Raw genomic sequence first — 11064 nt, 5'->3', positions numbered from 1 at the left:
AAAACCAGTTCAGTTTTTAAATTAAGAAAATTTAATAATTAAAATAAAATTTTTACAAATACAATCAAACAATATTGACAAAAATATATTAAGAAAAAAAATAATTAAAAATTAAATAAAATCAAATGGAGTATTCAGGAAATTTCAGATGCGACAAATCGAGGAGATGAAAAATAATATCTTCGCGCTTATCACTAAAAATATTTACGATTTCAGGTCGAAGATCATTGCATCCAATTTATGAGGCGAGTTATGAAAATTATTTCGCGGAATGACTAAAGCAACTGTATATATGTTTTTGTCGCGATTATGTAATCATAATTTCGTCTTAGTCATCGGAATAACAAATAAGAAATTTACAGCTAATTTGAAAATTTAATTTAAACATATAAATATAAAAAAATTTCAACCAATAATTTTAGTATAAAAATTAATTTTTGTACTAAAAATTAAGATAAAAACAAGTAAAAAAAAAAAAAATTATGAAACAATTCTCATAATTTTTTTGATAAAACAACAAAAAAATTTGTCAACATTTTTTTTCATTTTATTACAAAATTGAATGTTATGTACATTTGCATCGCAGTCATTATTCAGATGATCTATATACCTATACAAATATTACACTATTTTCATTTATATATTTTAATAAAAAATTCTTAAAATTAATTTTTAAGTCGTAATGCAAATTTTCCAGAGTTGTAAAATTTTTTCATATCTCTTATCTAAAAGTTTCACCAACAATTAGAAATAAATAAATTTGTACATTTAAGTTATATTTAAGTAAAAAGTTTCAGTAAATTTTTTTTTTTTAATACTATCATGTAAAAAACCTATTTAAATAAAAAAAATCGTTTTTTAATTAAAAAATCAATTTTAAAGTAAAAAATTGTATTTCTTTTTTAAATATTTATAAATCTATATAGGCGCTATGCGTTAGGCTTTGTCGAAAAAAAGATAATATTAAATCAATTTATTTTGTTTTTATCTCTTTTTTTTTATTTTTAAAAAGAAAATAATATTAATCAAAAAAAATTAAATTTCAAATTAAATTCAAAATAAATTGATTTATACAATATTATCATGTCTATTTACAAAAATCGACAGTCGTATAACAAGCAATATTTAAACTCTTTTCTTTGATAAATTGGAATATTTCCAAATTGTTTTTTTTTAATTAGTGTTTCTCGGGTTTTAGATTGTTTAAATAATCCGGTTGATCGTCTTCATCTGAAAAAAAAGAAAATAATTAATTAAATAAAGAACTAATAATTAAATTATAATTACAAATAATTAGAAAATTATTTTATACCACCGGCTTCGTCTTCCTCTTCTTCTAGTCGAATATCACTTTTCTGGGGTTGTTGATCTCGATAAAATTCGTCATTATCATATTGATCATCTCCAATTTCACCCTGATGTGCCGTATCATCTAATCTGTAAATCGAAAATTAATAATTATTTTTTTTTTGCAATATTAATTTTAAATTAAAAAATTTTTTTAAATTGAAAATTTGAATAAAATTTAAAAAAAAAATTTGAATTTACCCAGCGAGTCTTCCCAAATGATGAGGCTCATCGCCAATTTCCTGAACTCCATGTTGTACCTTAGGCCATCCTGCATTAATTTGTCTGTCAATAATTTGTCCCCCATGTCTATTTCCTGCTGGTAAATGAGCTTGAAATTCTAAATTTCCAATATCCACAGCCACAGGTTTCTCTTTAACATCCTGCTCATCATTAAAGACAACATTTCTCGCTAATGAATTTTGAATTATTTCCGCATTTTTTTTTCTCAACAATAATTCATCATTGTCTCTCTTTTTTTCATCATTATCAATTTTTGAATCTATTATCACTGGAATTGGTACAACACCAATGGGTAATTTAACTTTTGTCTTTCCTCCAATAATATTTGGTTTCTCGCCGGAAATTGATGCTGTCGATGCTTTTGTTGAACTTTCAATATTTCCAGGTGGAATTTTTCCCACACTTGTCGGTATTTTCTGCAAAAAAAAAAGGAAAATGTATTATCTTATTTTTTTGTTTTTTTTTTTTTTTTTTTTTTGAGAAAATAATTTCTGTTTCATTAAATCTACTTTCTTAAATAACTACTTACCTCTCTGTAAATAAACAATCAAGCAGAAGCTTCAATTTTGAAAAAAAAAGTCCTCTACCAAAATCAAAAAAACACAAACTAAAAGCTATACAGTAGCAAAAAAAAGAGATTCAAAGCACAACAAAGAAATCTTGAAGCACATGCTGAGAAGAATCACTAAACACAGAAAATCACTTTTTTCATTAAAAAAAATTTTTTTTTTAAATTTTTTAAAAATCAAATGAAATTAAAATAAAAATTAATATATTAATTTCTTGGATTTTTTTCAAGCCATTAGTAAACATTTGCGATAATTATTACAGAAAATATTAACAAATGAAAAGAATTACTCTAATTTAAAAAAAAAAAAAGATAGAGATAGATGCGTAGGGTGCAAGAAAAAATACAGGCAAATAAAAATAATAAGATTTTTTTTTTTTATTAAATATAACATTCTATAACACAAAAAATTACATTTATTCTTCAGACTACACACTTAATTATGTAGTTGATTTTTTTAACAACTCTCTGAGAGTGTAAAAAAAATTTTTTAGTTCAACAAATAGAAAATGTTTTTAAAACAATTTTTTAGGAATTAGTGGAATAAAAGAATAAAAACTAATAAAAAAAAACGATTTATAAAAGAATATAAAAACAAATATAAAAAAAATTCTAAAATTTAGATAAAAAAATTAAAATACAAAAAAAATATAAATCAGTCAGTTTAAAAAAAAAAGAAAAATGCACTGGATTTTACCAATAAAATTAAAAACAGCAAATATTGCTTTAAAAATATTTTTTCTAACTATTTTTATAAAATATATATATATATTTAATATCTTTTTATTTTATTTACTAATAAAATTTCTTCTTATGGAATTATTTTTTAATGCCTTTTATGACATGAATAAAATCTAGACTTTGACTATTGAAAAAAAAAAAATAATTAATTTAACATTTAACTTTCTATAAACTTTCTTAAATGCAATTCAATAAAATTTTTACAGCTTCCTTTCGCAAATAAATTTTTTTTCACGAAAGAACCAATTTTCTTCAATTATACTTCTATTGTCTATATAATGGTAGCTGCATTGTTATATAATAATAATAATAATAATATCTAGAGCAGCGAGGTATCGAGTGTAATGTACTTTTAATTGGCCAAGAATTTTTAATTAAAGCTTATGACTGAAAAGACCAAGCACCACCCTGTCATTCAAATATTGTAGTTCATCAACTTCTCGAGGACTTTCGTCATTATTATTTTTTTTATATTTTTCAATAGGTGATGATTGTATCTCTTTATCATTATTTCTTTGCGGTTGAATTGGAGCCAATTTTGGTCCTTTGGAAGATGATTTTTCATTTGGCATTTTCAAAACTGAATTATTTTCAATTAATTTTAATTTATTTTTATTATTATTATTATTATTATTATGAATAATAGGACTTTCAATTCCTTCAATTTCATTTTCTTTATCAATTCTTTTTGAATTATCATCATTGTAAGGAACAGGTAGAACCATATTTTGTTGTTCCTTTAAATCAGGATCATTACGACCAACTGGTACAATATTACCATCTTTTTGAGCAAATGCAATATCACTTATTTGCTCATTTGGTAATACACCGTCGTTTTTATCTAAATTATTATCGTCGTTTGATTGTTGTTGCTGTTGTTGTTGATGTTGTTGTGGTGCTGGTAAGGGTTGTGGATTTTCATCATCGTTGTTAGGACGACTTACCTGTTGTGATGATGATGGCTGTACAGGACGCATAACTTGTTCATTTCCTCTCGATTTTTCATGATCTGTTTCCTGTTGATTATCAGCTATTGCATCGCCATTGTACTCGGAAACAACAGTTTTCTAAAAGTGTAATTAAAATTTATCAATATTTTTTGTTTTCTAAACACGAATTTATTAACAAATTTTATTGAGAAAAAAAAACAACTTGATACTTAAAAAAGACATTAATAATAATAATAATAATAATAAAAAAAAGACATTAGGAAAAAAATTTTATTTGATTCAAATATTCAATTACTTGATTATTATCAAATAAATATTTACTTGAATCAAATAATTTTTATTTGAGCCAATTAAATTATTGGTTCAAATAGAAATTAATTTAATTCAAATAAAAATTATTTGGTTTAAGTAAATATTTATTTGATAATATTCAAGTAACCGATTATTTGAATAAAATAAATTTTTTTCTCTAAGAATTAAATTTTGTTTCAATAGATAAAATAAACTGTTGTCTAAAGTTGTAAAAACAATATTATTTCCAAAAAAAAAACCTTGCGCTTTTTAAAAAATAAAAAAAAAATTGTAATTTTAGAATTTCTCATTTTGTAACTAATTTTTATCTTTAATTTTTAACTTTAAAAATTTTAATTTTTGTAAATCTTTCTAAATTATTTTCTTTTTCATTCACAATAAATAAAATATCGAACTTTAAACATTCAATTATCGATCAAAAGGAAAGGTAAATATATAAAAAGAAAATAAATTTAGCCATTTTTGAAAAATATATTTGAAGAAAAATTTTTCTTTTAATAATTTTTTTTTAACTCTATACTTAAAAATATTTCGAATTATGAAGAATGAAAAAAAAAAATTAAACGTTTAAACAATAACGTTTTATCTTTTCAGAATTTTTGAATCAATTTGAATTTTTAAATTTCGATATTTGAGCGCACAATATTTTTTTTTTTTTTTTTTTTTTAAATTTTCCTATGAATAAAATTGAAAAAATTTAGTAAATTACTTTTGCCTCTCCTTCTCTATTCAATTGAAACACTTTCTTTTCCAAATGAAGTAGTTGACTATTGCATTCAGTTGAATTTTTTAATAATTTCTCATTTTTATTCCACAATGAATCATATTCGACTTTCAATTGAGCGTGTTTATTTTTTAATGATTCCATTGATTGTTTTTTATCTTCATGTGCTTTATTAATTTCACTACGAAGATTTCTTAATGTCACTTCCAATTTATTTGTTTCCTCCAATGAAAGTTTATGTCTTTTATTACATTCATCTTGTAAATCTTTATTTTCCGATTGTAATATATTATACTTTTGTTGCATCGCATTATACCTTTGCAATATTTCAACATTGTCCTTATCTTTGTCCCTGAGAGATTTTTCTCTCGAGGCACGTTGTTGAAGTTCTTGTTTTAGTGCTTGATTTGAATTTTTCTCCTCTTGCAATGATTTCTCGAGACGAACTTTGTATTCGTATATTACTAAAAAAGAAAAAAGAAATTAGATTTTTATTTCTTTTAATTAGAAAATAAAATAATAAAAATGAATAATAATAAAAAATAAAAAATTAAATTTAGAAATTGATTAAAAATTAATTTAAAAGAAAATAAATAATAAAAAATAATAAATTAATAATAAAAAGTAAAATAATGAAAAATGGAAATTATATAATTTTTTTATGAAAATGTTAACAAACCTTGAAGTTGAGCGGCTAATGCCTCTTGTTGATGAACACATTGAACATGAAGATCGTGAAGCCTGGCCATTTCAGATGAAGCAGTTCGATAGAGATATATTATTATTACAAAAATCATTAGGATACCTCCATATAAAGCCAGGCGGCCACCCCGGCCCCTGCCGAGCCGAGATGCATTCATCTCTACAAAAAAAAATTCATATATTAGTCAAAATTATTTGGCGAAAAAACAAATTGCGAGAGATTTATTAACAAAAATTTAATTTATTTTTTTTCCCCATTTTAATTAAAATTTAATACTATCTGAATAATTCTATTCAATAATGATAATTATTATTATTGTGAAATAAATAGATAAATAATAATTTAATAAATTATTAATAAAAAATAATTTTTTTAACAAATTTTTTTTTTTGCTAAGATTAGATATAAAAATAAAATATTAATATTCACTAGAGGAGAAAAACAGTAGAAACAAAGATTCTGAGTGTAGTTAAATCCATGAAAAGCCCTTTTAAGCTTCTATATACAGTAAGAACTTTCATATATATACATATATTTTCTCCTATGCCTTTTAAACGATATATTAAAAAATGTAAAGTCAAATGGATCGTAAACAACGTTCTGCTTTTATTAAAATTCAAAATAAAATCCAACATTATGGTTGTTACGAAATGACCTTAAATCATAAAAGAAATTATGTGAATTTATTTTTTATAACTATATATATGCATGTTAATATAAAAACAAATATTATTCGAAATTTTATACATGAAAATAATCGTTTAATTTTTTTTTTAACTAATGTCCTTTAATTAAATTTTGTAAATTAATAATTTTATACACAAAGTTATTAAATCGCGTGGTTATTTTTTTTTTGATGATAATTAATTTTGATAATTTTTTTTTATAATTATATTATCTGACAAGAATATTGATTTCTCCCCCCACCCCCAGATTATAATATAATGCTTTCAGTATAATTATTATCACGCTGATTAAATATTTTATCTGTAAATCTCAACATTGTTTAATTATTCAGTTATTAATAATTAATATGGCTATTAATAATTTATTTTGATTAAAAATTTTTTTTTATTAATAATTAAATGATTTTTATTTTTTTATTTTATTAATAATGTAATAATATTGATTATTAATAAATTTTTTTATAATTTTATTTTTTATTAAATATTATTACCTAATTATAAAATTATTAATTTTTAAATATGTTTAAAATCAGAAATTATTAAATTTTTTATAATTAATATTTATATTTTATATAAAAAACATTATTTTCCTTATAAAAATACCTGTATTTCTATTTGAATGTCCACGTTGACAATTTTTCGAACACCTCCTTGTGGACAATCGTGGACTTTTTCTACACCCCCCCCCCTTCCCGACCCCCCAAATATGTCCACGTGGTTTATGAACGACCACAATTCTCTTTTTCATTCCTCATAGGAAATTATGAATATTTTTTTTTATTTTATTAATACTCTCTGAGATTTGAAGTCTTTTAATAATAATGTAATCAAGATTTTGTAAAAAAAAAAAATCCTTTCTATAAGACGCTGATTCAACCGCATTATCAATCTTGATTATCAGATTTTCTATTGAAGGTTGTATACTCTTTATTATGACTTTCACTCTAAAAAAGAATAATCTAAGAATGCTGCGTTTAATAGACGAATAAAAACATAATAATAAAATAAATTGCATAGTTAATAAAAATAAAATAGAATGAGACAAAATTCAATTCTGAAAAAAAGAGAAGGTATCAGTGGGTATTTCCCATTCTTTTTAAATGAGTTTAAATCTCGCGACATTTATTTTTTCCTCTTCGCTACTTCATTTGGTTTTTCCCCTTTTTATTTTTATTATTATTAATTTATTATTTTTTATTATTATATTTATTATTTATATTTTATTTCATTTAAATACAAAATTTATTTGAGCCAAAGAAAAATTTATTTATGACAAATAAAATTTTTAATTACGCCAAATAAATAATTTAGTAGGCTCTGAGACAAATATACGTTTATTTAACTCAAATATATTTTATTTATAGTTCAAATAAATCATTTCTCTGGGTGTATTATATTGAATAAAAATGAGGACATGAATGAGAGAAAAATATTAACTTTTGATTGTGCTTTATAGAAAAATGACCTTTGATAGAAAAAAAAAAAAAATGAAAAAGTTTCCTCGATTATAATTGATCTTTCTATACATAGTGTGTAAAGCTCAGGAACATGTGAGCAAAAGGGAGTTTTAATAATTCAAAACAAATATATAAAAATACTTATTGTTAAATATTTTCGCGAATAAAAATGAAAAACTTCGAAATAATTTTTGTTTTATAAGAAAAAAAAAAAAAAAATCTAACAAAAATCAGTATTAAAAATTTTACAAATTAAAAAATATATACAATTAAAAATAAATTAATTAAATAAAATTAAAACAATGTCTTTGATTTTTTTCGAACCTTTTTTTTAAAAAATTTAGTTTCAATATTGTTATTGAAAAATTATAATTTTATTGTTATAGAAAATGTTGAGCAGTATATATATATATAAACAGAACAGTCAAGATTAACATCGGGTCTAATTGTTTATCTAGCAAACTGTGAAGTGCAATCTTAAAAATAAGATATAGAAGCCCATTCATCAACAAAGTTAATTGAAGCTCTTATAACTGCGTTTGTAACGGTTAACATTCTTTAGGTCTCTGACGAATAATCCAAAATTAAATGCCCTACTCTCTCTCTCTCTTACTCTCTAAAAAGATACAATTTGATATTTAGTGATTTAACACTTTATAAGAGAAACTGTTTGTTTTTTTTTAAACTCAAAACATTGTTTTTATTTTATTTGTAAATATATAATTTTTTTTTATATTTATATACTCTTTTGTTTTGAAAATTTCACAAAAAAAAAATAATGAGGTCCTTTTAGTAGCTTTTTCAGCAAACAGGAAACAATGAAAAAAAAAATGTGATAAAAATATAGAAGCTTTCAAGCTTTTTACATTTTAATCGGGCTTTATTAAAAAGTTACACTACAATTCACACACGAAAAAGTTACGCAGCACAAAAAAAAATAAACAATTTTACTTGCTCACTATAGAATTATTTATTATATCTATTATATTCATTCAATTAAAAAATATAAATATTTTTTTTTTATTTTAAAAAAAGATATAAAAATTGAAACCTTTTTCATTTGACTATGTTTTTTATTTATTTTTTTTATTAATTAATTTTTTTTTTTTGAGAGAGAAATATTTAAAATCCAATATTTTTCTCAAAAAAAAAAAAAAAATTTTTTTTCTTTATTTTTATCAACCTTTTTCAATTATTGGGGATTATTTTCTACTCATTGTTAATTTAAAAAAAAAAATTGATAAAATTTGTTTACTTCATTTATAAATTCCAAAGCACATATTGATATAATTTCATCTCGACACAGAATCTTCTCTCAATTTTCAGAAAAACTCCAAAATTGTAATGAATAATATTTTTAAAAAAAAATCTCTCGCAACATGTTAATTAAAAAAAAAAAAAATACCCAAAAATTCTTTAGAGCAAAAAAATAAATGAAAATATAATTAGAATAAAATAGAAAAATCATGAGATAAGTTACCTCGTGGTTGGAAAAGGTGTGTATTCTTCTCAGCTTTTCATTTTCAAAGCGTTTCTCGTGACGCCAATCCGCTTTCTCCAAAAGAATGGCGAAAAGACGTCGTTCAAATTGATGAATAATAGTAAAAAAAAAAGTCGTTGTTTTAACGACAAGCACTAATTTTTTTTTCTTAGAAAAAAAATAATTTTCTTTTTTCTTTTTCACCACTTTTCACTAGACAATATACAGTCGTCAATTTTTGTCCACATTTGTTATAATTCAGATCGAATCAAGTTCTACACTGACAATTCTATATACATATCAGAACGACAGGTTAGAAAAGTCGAACAGCGTTATATTCCAAATCGGGAAAACTCGGCTTTTGTCGAGAACAGGTTTACCACTTGATTTCAAAAATTTCCCGCAAAATATTTCGAGTTTGTTATTCGAGTAAATATTAATATTTTCGAAACAAAAGGTTGCAAATACAAATTATATTTGCAATAATTTTGTTATTTCACACGCTATTATAATATGCATTTACAATATTGTAAAATACAAATAAAAAATAATTTCTATTTTTCTAATCTATTGAATAAGAGGAGATTAAAACGAATTACAATTCATAAATAAATTTTATAAGATAATTAATTATCTTATGCGTAATGGTGTTTTAAATACAAAATTTTATTTATAAAAAGCAAAAATAAAATAAATATTGAACATATTGCCGCCAATTGCCACCATTTTAGGTGCATAAATAATTCGACCAATGGCAAAGTTGCCAACGATAACAAAACAACGTTACTGCCAACGTTAAAGAAAATAATTCCCGAACTTGTTATTTTTCTCGAGTCAGATACCAGAGGTTCTCAACTGAATGTAATTTTATTTGACGATGATCACGAAAAAAAAAATTATTTGATTCAAATACTCGATTACTTGACTATTATCAAATAAATATTTACTTGGACCAAATAATTTTTATATTTGAATTAAATAAATTGTATTTGAACCAATAATTTCTGTATTTGAAACAAATACAATTTAATTGGCTCGAATAATAATTATTTGATACAAATAAATATTTATTTTATAATAGTCAAGTAATCGAGTATTTGAAACAAATAAATTTTTTTTTTTAACTGTAGTTTCTATTATAGAAGTAAATTTCTTAAATTTGAATCTTATAATAGTTTTTATTTTTATAAAATATTATTATTTCTCAAAAATTTTAGAAAACAAAATTATTTGATTCAAATAATAATCAAATAATAATTATAATAATTATAATAATAATAATTCAAATAAATAATAAATATTTATTCGTATTAAATAATTATTATTATATTATATTTTTGAAATTCATATTTCAGGAAAATTTTACATTTATATTAAGCCCTTTTTTTTACTAATAATAATTATTGTATCACTGAAGGAAAGATTTGTTGGGGTTATCATTCTTAGTTAGTAAACTATATTGCTGCTAATTTATTATTTATGGTTACTATTTTTTTTGGTTGGCATAACTATTTTATTAGTTGGTTTAACTAATTAATTATTTTTTTGGAGTAACTATTTAATTAGTTAACTTACTAACAAAATGGTTAGGCTGACTAACTAAATGGTAACAGTGACTAATATAATTTAGCAAAAATACTCTTACTAATGAAATAGTAATTGCAACCAATCGTTTCTCTCAGTGAAAAAAAAATTTACAAAGAACCAATTATTCAAAAAAAAAATCAATTCCAAAAGTGTATTTTCAATCTTTGCTTATTACACTGAAAAAAAATTTTATTTGATTTAAATAATCGCTTACTTTACTATTATCAAATAAATATTTAGTTGAACCATATATAATTATTATTTGA

General features: G+C 22.2%; 1 protein-coding gene across 2 annotated transcripts; it reads right to left on the bottom strand.

The window, feature by feature from the left end:
- Window positions 1–911: 911 nt before the first annotated feature.
- LOC127282849 (Golgi integral membrane protein 4-like) lies at window positions 912–9528 on the bottom strand. 2 transcript variants are annotated; one of them, XM_051307387.1, is made up of 7 exons: window positions 9212–9528; window positions 5565–5747; window positions 4871–5349; window positions 3844–3966; window positions 1549–2006; window positions 1316–1437; window positions 912–1230 (listed from the first exon to the last, which is right to left on the bottom strand). In XM_051307387.1, the coding sequence occupies exons 2-7, from the start codon at window positions 5743–5745 to the stop codon at window positions 1178–1180; spliced, it is 1416 nt and encodes a 471-aa protein (XP_051163344.1). In that variant the 5' UTR covers window positions 5746–5747; window positions 9212–9528; the 3' UTR covers window positions 912–1177. The 2 variants fall into 2 exon arrangements, with proteins under 2 accessions (XP_051163344.1, XP_051163343.1); XM_051307386.1 differs by having other exon boundaries at window positions 1313–1437; window positions 9212–9527.
- Window positions 9529–11064: the final 1536 nt, after the last annotated feature.

Source organism: Leptopilina boulardi, unplaced genomic scaffold, assembly GCF_019393585.1.
Source record: "Leptopilina boulardi isolate dan_hultmark-lab unplaced genomic scaffold, ZJU_Lbou_2.1 LbouV2_302, whole genome shotgun sequence".
Taxonomy (NCBI): domain Eukaryota; kingdom Metazoa; phylum Arthropoda; class Insecta; order Hymenoptera; family Figitidae; genus Leptopilina; species Leptopilina boulardi.
This window is presented reverse-complemented; position numbering and strand designations above follow the sequence as displayed.

Excerpts from the sequence above, each read along its gene's own strand:
- LOC127282849 (XM_051307386.1), bottom strand. The coding sequence starts at position 5,745 with ATGAATGCATCTCGGCTCGGCAGGGGCCGGGGTGGCCGCCTGGCTTTA. Across the intron at positions 1,438-1,548 it reads CATTTGGGAAGACTCGCTGG|ATTAGATGATACGGCACATC; the intron begins GTAAATTCAAAT and ends TTCGATTTACAG. Across the intron at positions 1,231-1,312 it reads AGAGGAAGACGAAGCCGGTG|ATGAAGACGATCAACCGGAT; the intron begins GTATAAAATAAT and ends CTTTTTTTTCAG.